The 23,736-nt window shown below is 37.0% G+C and overlaps 1 protein-coding gene across 2 annotated transcripts in view; it reads right to left on the reverse strand.

Moving 5' to 3' along the window:
• The window catches only part of ACAD11 (acyl-CoA dehydrogenase family member 11), a 95,797-nt gene extending 72,087 nt beyond the window's left edge, over positions 1-23,710 (reverse strand). Inside the window, exons 1-5 of one of the 2 annotated variants that reach the window (XM_007180921.2) lie at positions 23,429-23,707; positions 16,619-16,718; positions 8,225-8,350; positions 7,182-7,343; positions 5,403-5,567 (exon numbers count right to left, since the gene is read on the reverse strand). In XM_007180921.2, coding sequence (XP_007180983.2) covers positions 5,403-5,567; positions 7,182-7,343; positions 8,225-8,350; positions 16,619-16,718; positions 23,429-23,577 — 702 coding nt within the window. In that variant the 5' untranslated portion in view covers positions 23,578-23,707. Of the gene's footprint in view, positions 1-5,402; positions 5,568-7,181; positions 7,344-8,224; positions 8,351-16,618; positions 16,719-23,428 lie in introns of both variants that reach the window. The other variant, XM_057545893.1, reaches the window with a different exon arrangement.
• Between the last annotated feature and the right edge of the window lie 26 nt (positions 23,711-23,736).

A 23,736-nucleotide genomic window follows, 5' to 3' on the forward strand; every position in this document is an offset into this window, starting at 1 on the left:
ACTAAAAATAGAACTATAATATGACTCAGCAATTCCACTCCTGGGTATATATCTGAAGAAAACAACAACACTAATTTGAAAAGTTACATGTATCCAGTGTTCATACCAGCATTATTTACAATAGTCAAGATATGGAAGCAACCTAAGTGTCCATCAACAGATGAATGGATATAGAAGACATATATATATATATATATATATATATATATATATATATATATATATATATATATATATATATATACACACACACACAGTGGAATGCTACTCAGGCATAAAAAAGAGGGAAATTTTGCCATTTGCAACAACGTGCATGGACTTGGATGGTATTATGCTAAGTGAAATAAGTTGGACAGAGAAAGACAAATGCTGCATGATATCACTTATATGTGGAATGTAAAAAATAAACTAGTAAATATAACAAAAAAGAAACAGACTTATAGACTTAGAGAACAAACTAGTGGTTACCAATGGGGAGAGGGAAGGAGGGAGGGGCAATTTAGAGGTACAAAGTATTATGTATAAAATAAGCTATAAGGACACAGGGAATATAGCCAATATTTTATAATAACTATAAATGGAGTATAACCTTTAAAATTTGTGAATCACTATACTGTACACCTGTAACTTACATAATACTATATATCGACTATACTTTAATTTTTAAAAAGTAACAATTTTTCCTGGCAATGGCTTAAGAAAAATGTCACCCATCAGTCTGCATGAAGGAAACATTGTGTAGTGGACTGAAATGTCTTCAACAACATCAAGAAAACTTCCAGGGGTATGTAATCCCTAGAAAGTAGCTTGTGCTGAAAAGTGACTAAAAGGACAAAAACGAATCAAGTCTAAATGTGAGAGTGGGAGTCTAGATGTAAAAGGCAACTTGATAGTTCGAGAAGAATAGAAAAGATTTGAAAAAGCCATTTAAAAAAATGTCACAGATTTTACAAAGAGATGAAGTTCCACCCTAGATGAAATTATGCAGCATAGATATGTCCCAGACCCCATTAACGTGACTTTACGACTTCATTCTGTAGCAAAAATACAATGAACCAAGATCAGGGTTGGAGATTATATATAAAGTCAAGAGGTGAGAAGATTCTGGAATAACAATATAAGGTCAGGAAACTTTATAATTCTTACATTACTTGCACACACATCCAGTCAAAAAAATTATTAATTCATTGATAATAAAGAAGGTAGTTCTTGAAATGATTGATCATGCCCACCTGGGCCAGGCAAGGTGAGAAGTCAAATGAAGTCATAAGGGGTTCATGGATTCTAAAGTAAGAGCAATCAAATTTGTAGCATCTCACATGAGGTATAAAGAAATAAAAGAAGTAGAAGGTAGTGAGGCTGTGGTCAAAGACAAGGGTTTCAGTTTCTAGATTACCAACGCTGACCAGTTCCAACAGAGATAAGCAGCAGTACAGTGTGGAAGGAATCATATGGAATTGGAAGTCAGTAGGTCTGAGTTCAAAATCTGGCTTTATGACCAAAGAGCATATTAAGGGTATTTAAAAACATCTGAAAAGTAAAAAGATTGGAAAAAAACCCAATCCCCCTGTCTTTTCTAGCAATAAAATTAAGTTTTATAACTAAGCTTTTCTCTAACTACACTGACATCTTAGAAATAGTGGGGGAATTAAAAAGAAAAATCCATTAAAAACACAAGTTTTGTTTTGCATAACAAATTTTTTTTTCATAAGAGAACATATAAAAGGCTGCAAGGCAGATGACTTCAGAAGAAAGTGTCCTTATATTTATCGTAAATACATCTGACTACTAATTAATGAATGCAGATAAAATATCTATGGGTTTATTAAATATATTTATTTTTCAAGTTGAAATGGTAATATGTACATTAAACTCCAAAGTCTTAAACATTTCTCTGCCAGATGGGTAAGATTTATATTTGGAAAATTAATGATATTTTCCAGGAAAACTGGATTTCTTTTAAACATTGCAGTGAGCATTTTGTACTACTGAAACACTTGCTCAAACATTCTTCAAATACTTTACATATCAGTAACTAGAAATAACTAGGGATTGTGAAATTGAATGATATATTTTAGTTTTGTTATTCCCTTTAGTAATTCTTTACTGGTTTACCACACACATTCCTAGATGGTTTATCATTTAAAATTGTTTTTGTTTTCTTTCTTAATTGTTGTGTTTTCTGACGACAAAAATAAAATATGTTGTTGTTTGGGGGAAAAAAACCCAATAAAACCTCAAACCTTAAACATTACAGAAATGTACAACTTATAAATCTCCTATAATTTCATCCCCTATAACTACTGTTTAGGTTTTAGTACATATCTACTAAAAGTAAAGATTTGCTTTTACCCCAATTTTTTCTAAAGAATAGACCTTGATAGGCAATCTTAGAAAAACAGAGGGGAAAAGAATGGAAAAGAAGAAGAGAATTGAAATAAGTTGAGCACCAGTTGTGCCAGGTACCAGCTAGTTGCTCCATATCAATTACCTCATTTCAGCTCCTTGGGAACCCTGAAATTTTTTTTCCCCCAATCCAAAAGGCACGCAAGTCACACAATGTCAATTTCCTGGCTTAGATAATATACTCTAGTTGTGTGAGATCTCTTTGGGGAATCTGGATGATGGATACACAGGGCCCTCTACTATTTTTACAACTTCTTGTGAGTCTTTAATGATTTCAAAATAAAAAGTTACAATAAAAACTGAGGCACAGAAAGGGGTTAAGGTCATACTGGTAGAGAATAAAAATTAAGCATAAATAAATGAGATGGAAATAGTACCTTAGTGATTAATTAAAATCAATTCTTTTAACATAGATTCATTCAGAAACATGTAACTACCTGCAGAAATGAATAAGATGCATTTACTGCTTTATAGGAGCTCTTAGTCTAGAAGGTCCTCATTTATTGAGCATCTACCATATAGACTCTAGAAACAAAGGTAAGAAAAAAATTAATTAAAGGTATAATCCTTACCCTCAAAGGAAAAATAAAAAGCTTTCAATCATATCCCTAGGAATACATACAGTTGAGCACATACCTATACACATCCAGGGACTGATTTTCCAATTTGTGAAGTGCCTTCATGAAAAAACAAACATAGTCTAATTTTCTACTTATTTATGAAATTTAAAAAATGAGATGGAACTATTGACTAGAATTAAACTATTGACTAGAATTAAATTCTAAAGTTTCATAGCTGTTAATGCCAGTCCACAGTGGGAATGTTTTCCTTCTTTGACTACTCTCTTAGTTTTATTGTATGATATACTTTAGCATTTGGGTACATATTGTTCTCTGCTGTTACCCGAGTATCTTTTCTCTCCATCTGTATTTTGAGCTCATTAAGAGCTGTTTTTCCTTCTAACCCCATGTTTCAGAGCACATAGTTGGTAATAAATAAATGCCAGTTGACTTGTACTTTGTCAACTGTATGTTACTTCCATAAAAAATTAGCTACACAGGGCTTCCCTGGTGGCGCAGTGGTTGAGAATCTGCCTGCTAATGCAGGGAACACGGGTTCGAGCCCTGGTCTGGGAAGATCCCACATGCTGTGGAGCAACTCGGCCCGTGAGCCACAACTACTGAGCCTGCACGTCTGGAGCCTGTGCCCCGCAACAGGAGGGGCCGCGATAGTGAAAGGCCCGCGCACCGCGGTGAAGAGCGGCCCCCGCTTGCCGCAACTAGAGAAAGCCCTCCAACAAAAGGAAGACCCAACACAGCCAAAAATAAATAAATAAATAAATAAATAAATAAAGTAGCTATTAAAAAAAAAACAATTAGCTACGCATATTTATATGAGACAGAAATTGATTAACTTTGATTTAACTAATAATTATGGGATTACTGGGTATAAAGTAGAAGACATTTTACTAGCTACTATATAACCCTAAAACATAAAAGATAATGATATATGTAACAAATTAGCATTGCCTCCACAGAACTTAAGTTAGATGATTCCTGTTTGGCAACTTTAATCCTATAAAAAATGGTTTTCTGACATGAGATTAAATATAAAAAGGGAATAACTATTTGGAACTTACCTGCCATTACTTTCAGCATATTTAATATTTAATTTCAGCATATTTAAACATTTTGGTAGACAACACATAACTAAGGAGATTTAGGTCTGAATTTTTCCTTCCTTGCTTAAGTAATGAATGTAAAAGTACTGTAGTTATATTGATAGAACACATAAAGAATGCTGACTTATTCAAAGATAGGCTCCAAAAATATTAATGAACCAAATGAAATAGATAAAATATAGACCAGATCCTGCTGTTTTAAGGTATATGCTTTTCTAATTTTTCCAGGTTATAAATTAGCAATCTTTAATTTTCCTATTCTATATTTAACAGTTATAATTCAGAATTCATCCATACCATTAACAATAAGTTACATATGCACACATACGTATAATTACATATACATAATTTAAATACCCAAACTGACTTTTCTGTGAAAAATTTTCTGTCTTGATGGTGAATGTGCTCGTATGTCTTTATATTATATTTGAACTTTCAATTGATATAGTAGTACTTTGAATTACGACAGCAATGCAATTTATAATGTTATTTTCGTCCTGTCCTCTTCCTGTATGAAACGAACATGAAACCCAGAAGCTTAGCACATGAATTTAGAACAGCTCTTCCTGCCCTAAAACATCTTACCATTCTGAGAAAACTAATGAACCCAGAAAATTTTCTCCTAAGAAGGAAGATTCAGGGAACTGTAAATCATTCACATCAATATCAGAATACTAAGGGCCAAATAAATGTCTTGTCCAAAGGCATACAGGTAAAGAGAGGAGAACTGAAGTACTTTCTTCATTCCCACCACACTCCTCCAATCTTATGCCTCACTATGCTCAGTGGAGGAGGGTTATAGTTCTGATTTGTTTGTACTCTTTATAAAGATTACACTGTGTACATTTACACAGGGCAAGGTTACATTAACCTCATAAAAATTCTTTTGAAGCCTCAAAAGAGTCTTTTGGAATTCTGTCCTCTCTGAGCTTATAATAATCAAATTAAAAATTCTTTATCAGATAGGGAAAAAAATGAAAATGAACCAGAAGAAAGAGCAAGAACGTGGATAAGCTAAATATATTTACTGGCTGAAAAATTTCTTTGAAGAAAACAGCAACATGCATGTAAATTCCCAAATCCTTTTAAAGTAGTAAATCAGATGATTAGACCCAGCCTTTTAAGGTGGGCAGATACCTATGCCAGAATATCTGCAGGACTTATTTCTAAAAGTTGTGAGTGGTAAAGTTAGTTTTGAATATAGGGGAAGAATGGGGATGGGGTGGGCTCCTTCAGTGCTCTGGGAGAACATCTACTTAGTATGTGTATCCCAAATCAGACATACTCAATTTTTTATAAACAGGGCTTCCAATACCTCTTTAGGGTGGAAAACTATGTTATCTAGTTTGAAATCTCCATGAATCAAATTTTCTTCATTGTCATTGTCTGGCAAGTTTTTCATTAGCCAGTCAGATAGTTGGTTCATGGCAGGGATGTCCTGATGAGCTGCAGCTTGATATTGCTTTGTCCAGGTTGATACCTAAAGATATATAAATTTAAAAAATGACAGAGCTGAAAGTGGAATATAAGATTCAGCAATTCTAAAATTAAAACAAAATTCAATTATATCAAATTTTGTTTTAGTGTTAAATGCTCAGGACAAATGCCGTGATACTCATATTAGCCTAAACACTCATATCAGCCTGAAAACTTCAACATTTAAGTTTCTCTTCCATCTAGTTCCATTTTACTTACCTTGACTTTTATCAGGAAAAAAAATACTGGCCTAGGAATCAAGAGACGTGGGTTCTAGTCTTTATTCAGCAACTATTTTGTGGAAGGAGAAAAAAAAAAAAAGAACACACACAAACACACATACGAACATACCAAAAAAATAGACATGGAAAATTTCTGGAAGGGTCACAAGAAATAAGTAATCCTTGAAAAATGTAATATGGGGACTAGAAGAAGAAGGGAGATCTTTATTTTTCATTTTAATCCCCTTTCTTATTACCCATAGAATCTTCTAAAGAATCTTCAAAAATATATTACAGATATGAAAAATGCAAAGATTTTTTTTATTGTTCTTAGAATTGAATGCAAATAAGACAACCTATTCTCAAAGTCCTCCATCAACTGAAATAATATTATTTATCTACTTATATCTCTCTCTCCACTTTCTAAGGTATCTCTGTTCAATTTAGTACAGTAAAGATCTTCATCTTTGGAATCACAGAGGGTTGGGTTTAAATTATGTCTAAGCCACTTATTTGTATATTACTTAATACCTGCAAGCCTCAGTTTCCTCATCTGCAAAATGGGGGTAGTAATACCTATGTATTAGGGTTGTTACAGAGATTAAAAAACACTAGGTCTAACAACTCACCTAGCATGGGAGCTGGCACATAACGAGTATTCCCTAAACCTTAGTTCCTGTTTCTCTCCCTTCTGCCCCCTCAAAAAGACATACGTACAAAGGGAAACAGCCCCATAAATATCTGGTCTTGCTGTTCCTTTGATTTGAAATGCTCACCATCTCTTCCCTATTGCTCTAGATTGTATCCTTCCTTAAATACACAGTACAAGACATATCTTTCCCGGGAAGCTTTCCCCAACCTAAGCAAGGGCATACTGATATCTATCCTCTGAATGGAACAGCTTTCATGATGAGTACCAAATAATTTACTACCAGATTACATACTCTTTTACACCATTTTCAAGTCTCATGTAAATGAGATTCAGGTATAGATGTCTCAAAAATGACCGTAAGTTCCTTTAGGGGAAGAACTTATTTCTATTTTCCTGATATTTAACACAGTATTCAGCACATATTAAACATACATTCATGCTTAATAAATATCTGTTAAACTAATTTAAAAAGGGAAAATTGTATAGAAAATATATTGGTAAATTAAGTGAAGAGATAGAAACAGCTTTAAATCTGTATTTATGTACATGCTGTTACAGAAGCTTTTGCTGAACAAAATCTGATCTAAAAATATAAAATTATTTTATGTTTAAAACAAGTCAATCTGACAGCTGATATTAAAAGTTATAGCCAAGTTTCAGAAAAGTATAAAATAATAGGTTTTTATTTTAACTAATATTATTTCCAACAACTTGAGAAAAGGAGCTCTTTGTGTGGATGCATTACCTGTCTTTTGCAGTACCCAGCACCTCTACCATATCCTTCCAGCTGCAGTGACTGTATATTCAAGGAATGTAACTGAGCCAAGGTTTCTATCATGGCCACATATATGGCTGAGCGTTCTGCTGGGCTAACTCCAGGAATTGTGAAATCACGAAAGATTCGGCCCTATGGGAGCAATTACAACAGATAATATAAAACAAAATAAATCTTTTCAAACCAATTATTTGCTGTGTCATCATCCCCTGTTGCCTACAAAAAAGATCAGGATACAGTTTTACAACCAAAACCAATTCTTTGTAGAATGCGCTAGAAAAACTGTCATTTGTGAAACATGTTTAACATAAGAGTGTACATGCCAAAGGGAAAATACAAGGATACACCAAGATGAACTTAAAGGACAAAAACTAATCTCAAGTAACATCTTATAAAAAAAAAAACCTTAAAACAATTTGGATTTATTTTTAATGGATTGATGTCCTATTTGAAATAGTTTTTTCCCCTACTATTTGGATGGTTTATGTATTGCCATTACATATAGCTCTTTACTGACACCTAGAGGAAGACTAAGCCAATATGCCCTAATTACTAAACTTGTTCCTAGTTTACTTCATCCCGCTCAAACTGTGTGTGCTCAAAATAAAATGAAAGTTTAATACAACACAGGGAATAGAGCCAGTATTTTATAATAACTGTAAGTGGAGTATAACCTTTAAAAATTGTGACTCACTATGTAATACACCTGTAACTTATATAATATTGTGCATCAACTATATCTCAATAAAAAATAATTTAAAAAAACAAAACCGAAACCAAAACAAAACAAAACTTCCATAGAGAACCAATCTTGCTGACACCTTGGCTTCAAACTTCTAGCCTCCAGAACTGAGAGAATAAATTTCTGTTGTTTTAAGAAAAAGAAAAAAGTTTAAGCCATTGCAAAGCAAACTAACTACCTACAATGTAGACTAATATACTATCATTTATTAACACCTAATTTCACAATTAAAAATAAAAGCAACAAAAAGTACAATTAAGTGTTAATTTACCTGTACATGTTCCATCACATAAAATTCTGTTCCAATGACACAAGCATCACTGCAGTACAATAAAGGTTTGGGAACGGGGAATCCAATTGAAAACAAAGTTTTCTGGACTTTAAATTCTCTATCAATCTAAATAGGATGATAGATAATTAAAAATCAGAAATACAGAAATTTAATAATTACTTGAGAGCTAACATTAAGGCTAGAAATTAATTTTAAAACAGTATCAACAAATAACCCAGAGGATAATGATTTCCTTAGTATTTTCCTTAAAAGTAGTCTTAGTGTGAGAGATTGGTTCAAGATGGTGGAGTAGAAGGACGTGCTCCCACTCCCGCTTACAAGAACACCAGAATCACAACTAACTGCTGAACAATCATTGACAGTAAGATATTGGAACTCACCAAAAAAGATACCCCACATCCAAAGACAAAGGAGAAGCCACAATGAGATGGTAGGAGGGGCACAATCACGATAAAATCAAATCCCATAACTGCTGGGTGGGTGACTCACAAACTGGAGAACACTTATACCACAGAAGTCCGCCCACTGGAGTGAAGGTTCTGAGACCCATGTCAGGCTTCCCAATCTGGGGGTCCGGCAATGGGAGGAGGAATTCCTAGAAAATCAGACTTTGAAGTCTAGTGGGATTTGATTGCAGGACTTTGACAGGACTGGGGGAAACAGAGACTCCACTCTTGGAGGGCACACACAAAGTAGTGTGCTCATCGGGACCCAGGAGAAGGAACTGTGACCCCATAGGAGACTGAACCAGACCAGCTTGCTAGTGCTGGAGGGTCTCCTGCAGAGGCGGGAGGTGGCTGTGTGGCACCGTGAGGACAAGAACACTGGAAACAGAAGTTCTGGGAAGTACTCTTTGGCGTGAGCCCTCCCAGAGTCTGCCATTAGCCCCACCAAAGAGCCTGGGTAGGCTCCAGTGTTCAGTCGCCTCAGGCCAAACAACCAATAGGGAGGGAACCGAGTCCCACCCATCAGCAGACAAGTGGATTAAAGTTTTACTGAGCTCTGCCCACCAGAGCAACACCCAGCTCTACCCACCACCAGTCCCTCCAATCAGGAAACTTGCACAAGCCTCTTAGATAGCTTCATCCACCAGAGGGCAGACAGCCGAAGTAAGAAGAACTACAGTCCTGCAGCCTGGAGAACAAAAACCACATTCACAGAAAGATAGACAAGATGAAAAGGCAGAGGGCTATGTACCAGATGAAGGAACAAGATAAAATCCTAGAAAAACAACTAAATGAAGTGGAGATAGGCAACCTTCCAGAAAAAGAATTCAGAATAATGATAGTGAGGATGATCCAGGACCTCGGAAAAAGAATGGAGGCAAAGATTGAGAAATTGCAAGAAATGTTTAACAAAGATCTAGAAGAATTAAAGAACAAACAAACAGAGATGAAACACAATAAATGAAATGAAAAATATACTAGAAGGAATCAATAGCAGAATAACTGAGGCAGAAGAACGGATAAGTGACCTGGAAGACAGAATGGAGGAATTCACTGCTGTGGAACAGAATAAAGAAAAAGAATGAGGCTTCCCTGGTGGTGCAGTGGTTGAGAATCTGCCTGGCAATGCAGGGGACACGGGTTCGAGCCCTAGTCGGGGAAGATCCCACATGCCGCGGAGCAACTAAGCCCGTGTGCCACAGCTACTGAGCCTGCGTGTCTGGAGCCTGTGCTCCGCAATAAGAGAGGCCGCGATAGTGAGAGGCCCGTGCACCGCGATGAAGAGCGGCCCCTGCTTGCCACAACTAAAGAAAGTCCTCACACAGAAAGGAAGACCCAACACAGCCAAAAATAAATAAATAAATAAATAAATAAAAAAAGTGAAATTCTTAAAAAAAAAAAAAAAAAGAATGAAAAGAAATGAAGACAGTTTAAGAGACCTCTGAGACAACATTAAACGCAACAACATTCGCATTATAGGGGTCCCAGAAGGAGAAGAGAGAAAGAAAGGACCAGAGAAAATATGTGAAGAGATTATAGTCAAAAACTTCCCTAACATGGGAAAGGAAATAGCCACCCAAGTCCAGGAAGTGCAGAGAGTCCAATAGAGGATAAACCCAAGGAGAAACACACCAAGACACATAGTAATTAAATTGGCAAAAATTAAAGACAAAGAAAAATTATTGAAAGCAGCAAGGGAAAAATGACAAATAACATACAAGGGAACTCCCATAAGGTTAGCAGCTGATTTCTCAGCAGAAACTCTACAAGCCGGAAGGGAGTGGCATGATATACTTAAAGTGATGAAAGGGAAGAACCTACAGCCAAGATTGCTCTACCCAGAAGGGATCTCATTCAGATTCGATGGAGAAATCAAAAGCTTTACAGACAAGCAAAACTAAGAGAATTCTGCACCACCAAACTAGCTCTACAACAAATGCTAAGGGAACTTCTCTAACTGGGAAACACAAGAGAAGAAAAGGACCTACAAAAACAAACCCAAAATAATTAAGAAAATGGTAATAAGAATATACATATAGATAATTATCTTAAACGTGAATGGATTAAATGCTCCAACCAAAAGACAGAGGCTCGCTGAATGGATACAAAAACAAGACCCGTATATATGCTGTGTACAAGAGACCCACTTCAGACCTAGGGACACATACAGCCTGAAAGTGAGGGGATGGAAAAAGATATTCCATGCACATGGAAATCAAAAGAAAGCTGGAGTAACAATACTCATATCAGATAAAAGAGACTTTAAAATAAAGAATGTTACAAGAGACAAGGAAGGACATTACATAATGATCAAGGGATCAGTTCAAGAAGAAGATATAACAATTGTAAATATTTATACACCCAACAAAGGAGCACCTCAATACATAAGGCAACTGCTAACAGCTCTAAAAGAGGAAATTGACAGTAACACAATAATAGTGGGGGACTTCAGCACCTCACTTACACCAATGGACAGATCATCCAAACAGAAAATTAATAAGGAAACACAAGCTTTAAAGGACACAATAGACCAGAGAGATTTAATTGATATTTATAGGACATTCCATCCAAAAAAGCAGATTACACTTTCTTCTCAAGTGCACACGGAACATTCTCCAGGATAGATCACATCTTGGGTCACAAATCAAGCCTCAGTAAATTTAAGAAAATTGAAATCATATCAAGCATCTTTTCTGACCACAACGTTATGAGATTAGAAATCAATTACAGGGAGAAAAACATAAAAAGCACAAACACATGGAGCCTAAACAATACGTTACTAAATAACCAAGAGATCACTGAAGAAATCAAAGAGGAAATCAAAAAATACCTAGAGACAAATGACAATGAAAACATGACGATCCAAAACCTATGGGATGCAGCAAAAGCAGTTCTAAGAGGGAAGTTTATAGCAATAGAAGCCTACCTCAAGAAACAAGAAAAATCTCAAATAAACAATCTAACCTTACACTTAAAGGAACTAGAGAAAGAAGAAGAAACAAAACCCAAAGTTAGCAGAAGGAAAGAAATCATAAAGATCAGAGCAGAAATAAATGAAAAAGAAATGAAGGAAATGATAGCAAAGATCAATAAAACTAAAAGCTGGTTCTTTGAGAAGATTAACAAAATTGATTAGCCATTAGCCAGACTCATCAAGAGAAAGAGGGAGAGGACTCAAATCAATAAAATGAGAAATGAAAAAGGAGAAGTTACAACAGACACCGCAGAAATACAAAGCATCCTAAGAGACTACTACAAGCAACTCTATGCCAATAAAACTGACAACCTGGAGGAAATGGACAAATTCTTAGAAAGGTATAACCTTCCAAGACTGAACCAGGAAGAAATAGAAAATATGAACAGACCAATCACATGTAATGAAATTGAAACTGTGATTAAAAATCTTCCAACAAACAAAAGTCCACAACCAGATGGCTTCACAGTGAATTCTATCAAATATTTAGAGAAGAGCTAACACCCATCCTTCTCAAACTCTTCCAAAAAATTGCAGAGGAAGGAACACTCCCAAAACTCATTCTATGAGGCCACCATCACCCTGATACCAAAACCAGACAAAGATACTACAAAAAAAGAAAACTACAGACCAATATCATGATGAAAATAGATGCAAAAATCCTCAACAAAATGCTAGCAAACAGAATCCAACAACACATTAAAAGGTACATACACCATGATCAAGAGGGATTTATCCCAGGGATGCAATGATTCTTCAATATACACAAATGAATCAATGTGATACACCATATTAACAAATTGAAGAAGAAAAACCATGTGATCATCTCAATAGATGCAGAAAAAGCTTTTGACAAAATTCAACACCCATTTATGATAAAAACTCTCCAGAAAGTGGGCATAGAGGGAAACTACCTCTACATAATAAAGGCCATATACAACAAACCCACAGCAAACATCAATGGTGAGAAACTGAAAGCATTTCCTCTAAGATCAGGAACAAGACAAGGATGTCCACTCTCACCACTATTATTCAACATAGTTTTGGAAGTCCTAGCCACGGCAATCAGAGAAGAAAAAGAAATAACAGAAATATAAATTGGAAAAGAAGAAGTAAAACTGTCACTGTTTGCAGATGACATGATACTATACATAGCGAATCCTAAAGATGCTACCAGAAAACTACTAGAGCTAATCAATGAATTTGGTAAAGTTGCAGGATACAAAATTAATGCACAGAAATCTCTTGCATTCCTATACACTAATGATGAAAAATCTGAAAGAGAAATTAAGGAAACACTCCCATTTACCATTGCAACAAAGAGAATAAAATACCTAGGAATAAACCTACCTAGGGAGACAAAAGACCTGTAGGCAGAAAACTATAAGACACTTGTGAAAGAAATTAAAGATGATACCAACAGATAGAGAGATATACCATGTTCTTGGATTGGAAGAACCAACATTGTGAAAATGACTATACTACTCAAAGCAATCTACAGATTCAGTGCAATCCCTATCAAATTACCAATGGCATTTTTTACAGAACTAGAACAAAAAATCTCACAATTTGTATGGAGACACAAAAGACCCCAAATAGCCAAAGCAGTCTTGAGGGAAAGAAACGGAGCTGGAAGAATCAGACTCTGTGACTTCAGACTATAGTACAAAGCTACAGTAATGAAGACAATATGGTACTGGCACAAAAACAGAAATATAGATCAATGGAATAGGATAGAAAGCCCAGAGATAAACCCATGCAGCTATGGTCAACTAATCTATGACAAAGGAGGCAAGGATATACAGTGGAGAAAAGACAGTCTCTTCAATAAGTGGTGCTGGGAAAAGTAGACAACTGCATGTAAAAGAATGAAATTAGAACACTCCCTAACACCATACACAAAAATAAACACAAAATGGATTAGAGACCTAAATGTAAGACCAGACACTATAAAACTCTTAGAGGAAAACATAGGAAGAAGAGTCTTTGACATAAATCACAGCAAGATCTTTTTTGATCCACCTCCTAGAGTAATGGAAATAAAAACAAAAATAAACAAATGGGACCTAATGAAACTTAAAAACTTTTGCAAAGCAAAGGAAACTACAAACAAGACGGAAAGACAACCCTCAGAATGGGAGAAAATATTTGCAAATGAATCAACAGACAAAGGATTAATCTCCAAAATATATAAACAGCTCATTCAGCTCAATATTAAAGAAACAAACACCCCAATCCAAAAATGGGCAGAAGACCTAAATAGACATTTCTCCAAAGAAGACATACAGACGGCCACGAAGCACATGAAAAGCTTCTCAACATCACTAATTATTAGAGAAATGCAAATCAAAACTACAATGAGGTATCACCTCACACCAGTTAGAGCGGGCATCATCAGAAAATCTACAAACAACAAATGCTGGAGAGGGTGTGGAGAAAAGGGGACCCTCCTGCACTGTTGGTGGGAATGTAAATTGATACAGCCACTATGGAGAAAAGTATGGAGGTTCCTTAAGAAACTAAAAATAGAATTACCATATGACCCAGCAATCCCACTACTGGGCATATACCTGGAGAAAACCATAATTGAAAAAGACACATGCACCCTAATGTTCATTGCTGCGGTATTTACAATAGCCAGGTCATGGAAGCAACCTAAATGCCCATCGACAGACGAATGGATAAAGAAAATGTGGTACATATATGTAATGGAATATTACTGAGCCATAAAAAGGAACGAAATTGGGTCATTTGTAGACACGTGGATGAATCTAGAGACTGTCATACAGAGTGAAGTAAGTCAGAAAGAGAAAAACAAATATCGTATATTAATGCATATATGTGGAACCTAGAAAAATGGTACAGAGGAACCGGTTTGCAGGGCAGAAATAGAGACGCAGATGTAGAGAACAAACGTATGGACACCAAGGGGGGAAAGCAGTGGGCGGTGGGGGTGGGGGTGTGATGAATTGGGAGATTGGGATTGATATGTATACATTGATGTGTATAAAATGGATGACTAATAAGAACCTGCTGTATAAAACAATAAATAAAATAAAATTCAAAAAAATATAATAATTGCTTTAAAAAAATAGTCTTAGTGTGATTATTACAATTATAAATTAGGCCAGCGCTAAAAATTGATCATTTAATTAGGCTAAAAGGATAGGCACATGTATGGAGCTTATTCCTAACTCTGATAATATGAAGGTGACATTTCCTGACCACAATATTTCGCATGTATCATCATAAAAACATCCCTTTTTTTTCTTATCAGTTCCCTGCTTGCTGGCTCACTCTTGCTTTTGCTCCCTACTCCCCCAACTCCAGTTTCCTATGGGGGTTCTCTATTCCAACCCTCTGGGCACAGTCAACTACAGAGTGCTGGGGAAGGCCAGTGGGTGCCGGTAGAAAGGAAATGCACCCACTCCTTAGGGAGATCAATGGAGGAACTTGTTTCCAAGGCAGGGGTGTGGGGATCCTTCCTGGTACCCAGGGCTGCTGTGGAGCTCAAGATAACTACTGGGTAAGAAGGCAATGAGAAGCAAGCTGGTACTGAAGCAGGAGCCCAAATAAGACAGGAGAAGAAAAGGGCTTCCTTAACCAGGACAGATGTACAGGCTTATCACTCAGGACCCAGGGACACAGCTTACTGCAGAACTCTGATGCCAACTCATCTGCCTGCAAAGTCCACTTCCCCAGACTCAGGCAGTGGTGGCTGACCACTTCTAAGGAAAAGAAACAATGCAGCTCACTTTCACAACAGGGATAAAGCAGCTACTGCTGCAATAACTACAGCAGGGAAGTGACTAAACCCATAACCAAGGTGAGAGCAGCCAGTGGTGCCAATGGCTATAGAAAGAAGTGTTTATAACCACCTAGTGCTGGGAAAGGGGGGTGGGGTGGGGTGGGGTGGTGGAGGCTGGTCATAAAGTGGATGGTAGTGTGGGAACACTGCTTTTTTCCAATGCAGATTTGGGAAAAATGAAGGAAGTCGAAACAAAAGTACTCCAGATCCTTGGGCTGAAAGCATTATGTTATGTTCTGATGTCTTCTAGACATCTAGGTCGTTATCAAGAGGAGACAAACCCAGCTGTTTATTGGGGCATAAATCTCCCCCTACAAGTGGGGATTTTCCTTCAGCCATGCCATGTTGAGGCTTAATAAAAGTTACCAAACTTTTTCTATCTTAAGCATCCAAGTCACTTCATTTTCTGGGAATATGATACGGGACCAAGAAGGTCAGAATCTGCATTTTCCATTACTGTGATATTAAACCCACCCTTCAATGGCCCATCTCTAGTCAGCTGGGCCTGGGAAGCACCTGTTATACATGATTATAATAATACTCAAAATATGCATCATGCTTTTAATGTTCTCTTCTCTAAAAATCTATAGATAATATCCGTTTTTCTGAAAACAGAGTCAGTTTTCAACAAAAATCTCTTATAATTCTCACTGTCAATTTAGAGAATACTATAAAAATGATTATTTAAATATTTCTTTTTATCACCAAAAGATCAGGGAATTGTCATATCAAATATATTAAAGTATTCAGTGAGTATATATATTGTTATAAGATATAATAATGTGCTTTTTAAAACATAATTTAACCAAAGTACAAAATATCTATAAATGAGTAGCACTGAAAATATTTACTGGGTGACTGTATTTCTAGCTAATTGTATAGGAAGGAATCAAATCCATAAGAGGACTGGATATTGCTCAGGATTAACAGCCTAAACACAGACTCAGATTTCAAACTCAAATACTTAATAAAAACTAAAAGGGGGGGGGATACAATTCAAGTGAAATTTTCATCTAAGAAATAAAATGTATTTTCTATATTTAATAATTGTGAGATTATTTTTAAAAGCAATTTAAGTTGTTTTGTGTGTATAAAATGCATTTATTAGTCAACAAGGAATTTATCATTGCGTTTGTATACCATACCTTATGTGCTTTAGGAAGAAGTGAACCAGGTGGTTTTTTTCTGAGTACATATGCTTGGAAGCCCTTCTGGAGATAAAAGGTTGGATTGGACTGTCCTGATCTAGATAAGAGTAGAGAAAAGGTCAATAACAAAGATATACTTTTCCTTTTCCCCAAATCCTGCTGAAATTTCAAAAGAAAACACAAAATGAAAATAAACCCATTTCAATGCTGGAAAGCCAAGAGGGGTGCTATCAGCAGCTAAGAACATGAGTTTTTGGATGATATACAGCAGATGGTAACACAGTGGCAGCTGGAGAATCTACAACCTACACAGGTAGAAGAGAAGACCACACTTCCTACCTGCAAATCATGAGTTTTATCAGAAGCGTCCCTAGAACAATGTCTAGATCTAAGCAAAGAAAGGCTGGGAGAAGAGATTGTAGGTAATCAGTCAGAAAATTAATTAAAGGATGCTGGAACAGCTGGATTGGTATTCCCTCATCTGCCATTGGAGAGAGAACTCCAAGTACAGCTCTCTAAAGTGGGAATTCTGATAAGCAAGGTCCTAGAGTGGATATCTGGGCCAGGAAGTGCAACAGTGCCCCAGGTGACTCACAGACACCAGGGCACTGGCTTTCTCTGCCTTGTGAACAGAAATTCTCACGTGAACTAAGGAAATACACTCCAGCTACCAAAATTATTCAATCTATACCTTCATTTACACAGCTTTTAAATAATTCAACAGCATGAAAGAGAGGCCTTAAAGTAAAAAAAACCGACGAATTAATCCCTGAGGTAACAGGTAATAGGGGAAAGTTAAAAACATTTTTTTTCTGAAGTTTCTCCCTAGGCCTCCAGCCTCCATCTGCAAAGAACAAGAGCAGTCCAGATTGACTGCAGCAGTACGTCCAGTGTCTACTTCTAACTCTGATAAGCCAGACCCATCCTCCCCAGCAATCATCTTGGCACCACCTAATCCTGGGTGGGGGGTGCCTTTTAGCATAGGAAAGTGGAGATCATTGCCACAATGGTCAGGAAATGGGACCACTTCAAGCTGTGTTGTCTGTCTTGACATGGGACAATTTATTTGTGATGCTCCAAAGCGTCAAGTTGCAATGAACCTTACAAAGACATTTTTTAATGCCAAATGTCTGATTGGATGCATTTTTGATAATGCAGTCATATATGAGGCACTGGCATTTTATGATGGTAAATGACCCAGGTGAAATATAAAAGGAAAACTAAAAGCTACTTATTGAAGATACAGCTGCCATATGATCTAGCAATTTCACTCCTAGGTATATATCCAAGAGAACTGTCACTCATTCTATGGGACACACCCTATACCTTATCAATAACAACTCAAGCACTGCATTATCCTATTTTTTAAGCATTTCTATCTCTGATCATAATTTCCTTTCTTTCATTCCCACTAGTACCTCCATTCCAGTGCCATCTTAGGCACTACAACATTCAGGGCAAAAGAGGCTCCAGTAGGCAAGAACAGTCTATAAAAGAGCCATAGGTGCTGGCTACTGGAAGCAGAAGCCACCAAACGAGGGTGTGCATGGAAACAGTAAAAAGGAATCCAAGAGAATCTGGGCAAAGTATCAACAATATCTACTAAAATAATTACTCTTGCTTCAAATTCATGACTATGAACCTCAGAGTGAACGCTGCCAGCAATCATAATATACTTCCTTGGCCTGTTCATTCTCCCATGCTCTTGGATGACTATTTCACAATTCCTCCTCTTTCTTCAAGCCTCCAGCACTTTCCCCACCGTCTTCACTCTCAGCTGATTACCTAGCTTCCTATTTCACAGAGAAAATAGGAGCAGTCAGGTGAGAACTTCCACAAGCTTACACTACCATATCTACTGCATAGAAGCACCTGTACCATATACTCTTCTTCCCTACAGAGTCTGTTGAAGAATGTCTACATTCCTATCTAAGGACAATCCCTTCTCTTGTGAATTAGATCCCATCCTACTCTTGTCTACTCAAGGACTTCGTTCTAGCCCTCTGTCCTACACAAATTTTTCTGTCTGTTCTGGATCACTGCCATCAGCATATAAACACGCTGCCTTTTTTTTTTTTTAAAGACTTCTCTTGACCCCACTTCCCCCTCTACATAAGACATTTATTTCCGCCTTTGCAGAAAAATTCAAGAGTTGTTTATATTCCTTGCTCCAATTCCTCTCCTCCTATTTTCTCTTGAACCCATTTCAATCAAGCTTTCATTCCTATCTTTCCACTGAAATTACTTTTTCAAGGTCACTAATACTGCTATGGTATCAGACCATGTTTCTCCCCATCTCTCTGGCCACTCCTTCTGAGACGCCTTTGTAGGTTCCGCCTTAATTCTTCAACTTCTTATATTGGGATGCCTGGGAATAAGTTCATAGACCTTCTGTATCTTCATGTAGACTCATCATCTAGGTAAGATCTCATAGCTTTAAATACCCTCTCTATCTCAATGACTCCCAAATGTAAATGTCTAGTTTAGATCTCTGCCCTGACCTCTGGACCCATATATCTGCCTGCTTACTACACATATCCACTCCAAAAGGCATCTTGAAACTTAACATTGCAAAACTGAGTTCCTGATATTTCCCTTCCAGTCTGATTGTCTACAGTCATCTCTACTTCATTTCATGATAACTCCATCCTTCCGGTTGCCAAGACAAAAATGGAACAGTATTTGTCTCCTCTTCTTTTTCTTTCATACCCCACATCTGATCAGTCAGTAAATTCTTCAAAATAAATCCAGAATATGAGCACTTTGCACCTATCCTACACTACTACCCTGATCCATACCACTAATCGCGCTGTACTGGGTCATTGCAATACACTCCAAACTGGTCTCCTTGTATTTGCCTCTTTCAGTCAAACACAATAGGCAAAGAGATTCTGTTTAAAAAGACAAATCACTTCGCTCCTCTGCCCCCAAATCCCTAATCTCTCACCATTTCGACTAACGTAAAGGCCAAAGCCCTTATAACAGCCAACAGAATTCCTGTTGCCCTTGCTTACACAACTCCAGGCACATTGGCTTGTAGTCTCTCCACCCACGGGAGAGCCCTTGCTCTTGCTGTTCCCTCTGTCTGGAATACTCTTTCCCCAGATAGCTACATGGCTTACATCCCCGTCTCTCTTTGCTGAATGTCACCTTCTCACTGAGGCCTTTCTTCTCCCTCCTCCTAAACATTTCCTATTCTCCTTTGTTTCTCTCCATGATACACATCACCTTTTCCTACACTGTAATATTTAGAAAGTGATTTTATTTATCATCTATCTTCTCCAAATAGAATGGAAGTTCCAAAAAGGCAAGATTTTTTTGTTTGTTATATCCCCAGTGGTTGGAGCAGTGCCAGGCACATATTATGCACATAGCTGGAAATCATAAGTTTTGTTCTATCAAGTTATACAATGCCTTCATTATTGTTTAAATCTAAATATTTTTATTTCTAATATGATTTAATTTTTGCAAATTCTAAAAATAAATTTTGCATAGATAAAAAATACTTACAAAATTTGTAAAGCATAAAGAATAACACAACAAACACCAGTGTTCTCACTACCCAGTTTAAGAAAGAAAAAAGTTACTGTATCTCTGAAGCTCTCTTTGTGTCCCTCCCTTCATTTTTTTATTTTTTATTTTTTGGCTGTGCCGTGCTGCTTGAGGGATCTTAGTTCCCCCACCAGGGATTGACCCTGGGCCACTGCAGTGAAAGCGCTGAGTCCTAACCACTGGACCACCAGGGCATTCCCTGTCCCTCCCTTCAGAGTAACTACTGTCTTGATTTTTAAATATATCATTCCCTTTAAGTTTATCTCCTTAAACAATATACTGCTTATTTGTCCAGTTTTTGATTGTGTTGTTGTGTATAGCTGCAGCTGAATCATGTTCACTGCTGTGTGGTGTTCCATCACGTGAATATACTACAATTTATTCATCCATTCTACTATTGATGAACATTGTGTTTTATTCCTGTATTTTTGTTATTACAAACAGTGCAATGAACATTTTTGTAGATTATCTCCTGATACCCTGGTACAAGAATTCCTCAGGAGTATAAAACTAGGAATAGAATTGCTTTGTCATAGGGCTTTGTCTTCCCAGCTTCATCTTTACAAAACTGTGCCAAATTGTTTTCCAAGGTAGTTATACTAATTCACACCCTCACCAATAGTGGATGAGTCCCTGTTATCTCATATCCTGCTTGATATTGTCAGATTAAAAAAAAAAAAGTGAATATGATGGTGTGAAATGGTATCTTGTCATTTTAATTTGCATTTCCCCAATTATTACAGTGTAATGAGGTTAAGTATCTTCAAGTCTTTTGCCCATTTTTCTGTTGGGCTATTGTAGTTCTTTATATGTTCTGGATATTAATCTTTTATCCATTATATACACTGAAAATATTTTCTTTTGTTCTTTCACTTTAAGGATTCTTTCACTAAAAATTTATCAATCATTTCTTTCATGGTTTGTGCTTTTGTCTTTTTAAAGATTTTATCCTCTACTCCAAAGTCATAAAGATCTTCTATATGTCTTCCAAATGTTTACAGTTTTGCCTTTACCATTCAAGTCTGTAGTCCACCTGGAACTGTGTGAGGTAGAGTAAGGGACAGGTCTAATTTCAATTTTTTCATACAGATAATAATTATTGCTGTATAATTTACTGAAAAATCTTTTCTCCCTCCAACCCCACACACACTGATTCTCTGTGCCACCACTGTCATATGTCAAAGTTCTATAAACATGTGGGTCTTTTTGTGGACTCTATTTTATTGATGTTTGTCTATCTCTGTGCTAATAATATGCCATCTTAATTCAAATTTCCTACTTTGTTCTTCTTCAGGAGTGTTTTTGCTTATTCTTAGCCCTTTGCTGTTGTACATAAAATTTAGGAGTAATTTTTCAAGTTAGGGAAAAAATTAAGATTTTGATCGTCATTGCACTGAATCTATAGATCAGTTGGGAAAAAAGAGAAACGTACAATTCTGAATTCTCCTATTTGTGAACATGGCATCTCTCAATTTATTTAGTTCTTTTTAAGGTCCTAATACAGTTTTATAATTTCCTTTACAAAGGTCTTGCACATACTTTATTCGATTAATATTTGAGAAATTTATATTTGTTGCTCTTATTAATTTTATCTTTCTGAAAATTATATTTTTACATTTTTGTTGCTAAAGTCAAGAAATGCAATTGATTTTTGCATACTGAACTTTGATAAACTCCATTATTTTCTGTAGATTATTGGCTCTTTAATCTGTATTTCAATTAGTTTCTAAAATGTATTTATTAGCTACCTTCTCTTGATTTCTAAACTTTTGGCATTTATATTCTGAATTTTTTTTTTAAGAATGACGCTTTAGAATTTCTGAAACTTCCTTTGTGGCCTAACATGTCTTCAATTTTCATAAACTTTTTCATGTGTCTTGGAAATAAATGTGTATTCTTTGTGGAGATAGTTCCACACGTATATACTATTTACGCCACAACTAATTCCATTTATCAAGCACAATTCTGGTTTATTTAACATTCAACTTAATTCAGAATTAACTCTCAGTTAGATAATTCAACAACTCTAGGAGAGAAATATTACTATCCCCATTTTGCCAAAGGAGGATTCAATGCTCAAAAGAGTTAAATAACTTGTTCAGATTCCCATAGCAAATTTGAACTTTGAACTGTTAGTTTGTTTATAACACAAGGCTTCTAGGCTAGAAAGCGCAGCCATTTTTTATTCCACCTTCTCCTTCATCCTACAATATCTATTGTGACATGGTGCCTTTTATTTTTATTTTTTGTTGTTGTTTTTAATTTGGCAGCGGCACCGCACGGCCCCGGGCAGTGAAAGCGCGAGTCCTAACCAGTGGACCACCAGGGAATTCCCACAGGGTGCCTTTTAATTCCACACCCCCAAACCCTCTCTGATCCATCTCCTTTCCACTATTTTTAATTTCTCTGAAATCAGTAGTCAAGGAATATAAATGTCAGTGATAAATGCCACTGGTATACAGTTCTGTTACAGTGTTAAGCCATTTCACCTGTATTACTTCATTTAATTATCAGCATCACGCAGAACAGGCAGATATTTATTACAGATTATGAAACTAGTTCTCAGAGAGTTCATGTACCATAGTATTTAAATTCCCAGTCAGTAAGTGGCACGTCTAGTTTTCTGGAAGCCAGGACTGCTTCTATAGCTCTGTTTATCAAAATACTATTTTTAGAATAAAGTCTATTTGAAAATTATTTTCTATTATACAACATCAGACTAGAGCCAGATTCACGGTGGGGAACAGTGCTCTTCGAACGGTCACCCAGTTCTATTCCCCTACTTCAGAAAGAACTAAAGCCCAAAGTGGTGCTGTGATTTGTTAAATGGAAGATCTAGGATAAGAATTCGGAACCCCCAACTGGTACCATTAACTCAGCCTCCAGGAATATGCCAATGTGAACGGAATTACATCCGCTTCTCAGAAAAAAAGGTTATAGGACAAACGTTGAGCGAAGGCCTCTTTATATCCCACAGACCTTCTAACCTTAATTGCCTCAGTGAATATAGCTGTTAACAAAGATTCCTTCTTGTAGTTGGAATCGTGAATGTTATCGTGCTTCCATCACTGCCCTTGAAGTGGAAATATTCAGAATGTAATGCAAGGGACCGGTGACGGCAGCTCTCGCCTGCAGAGTGCTTCATTGCGGAAAAACAAACAGGATGGGGGAAACTGGGAACCCACCCAAGGCCAGAGGAAGAAAAACACAAGGCACAGATCTGTTTTTGCTGGCGGAGAAGGCTGGCGTCGATACCTGTATTGGGCAACGGTCAGCTTGGCCTCGGGCTCGACCCCAAAGCCGGGCAAGTGCTGGTGTAGGTAGGCCTCCAGAGACCTGCAGTCGAACTTGTGCTGGGGCAGCACTTCGGCCGTCTCGGGCTCGCGGGAGGCACCGGTCTCCATGATCAGTGCTGCCGCCTCAGACCACAAAGTCAGAGAAACCACAAGTCTCCACGGCTCGGATACCTCTGGCAGGGGAGCGCCGCTCCACAGCCTGGGGCGAGTCCGAGACGACCGCGCGGAGGCGGGCCCGCGGCTCCAGCCAATCACACCCCCACCCCC

The sequence above is a fragment of the Balaenoptera acutorostrata genome, chromosome 4, assembly GCF_949987535.1.
Source record: "Balaenoptera acutorostrata chromosome 4, mBalAcu1.1, whole genome shotgun sequence".
Classification (NCBI taxonomy): Eukaryota; Metazoa; Chordata; class Mammalia; order Artiodactyla; family Balaenopteridae; genus Balaenoptera; species Balaenoptera acutorostrata.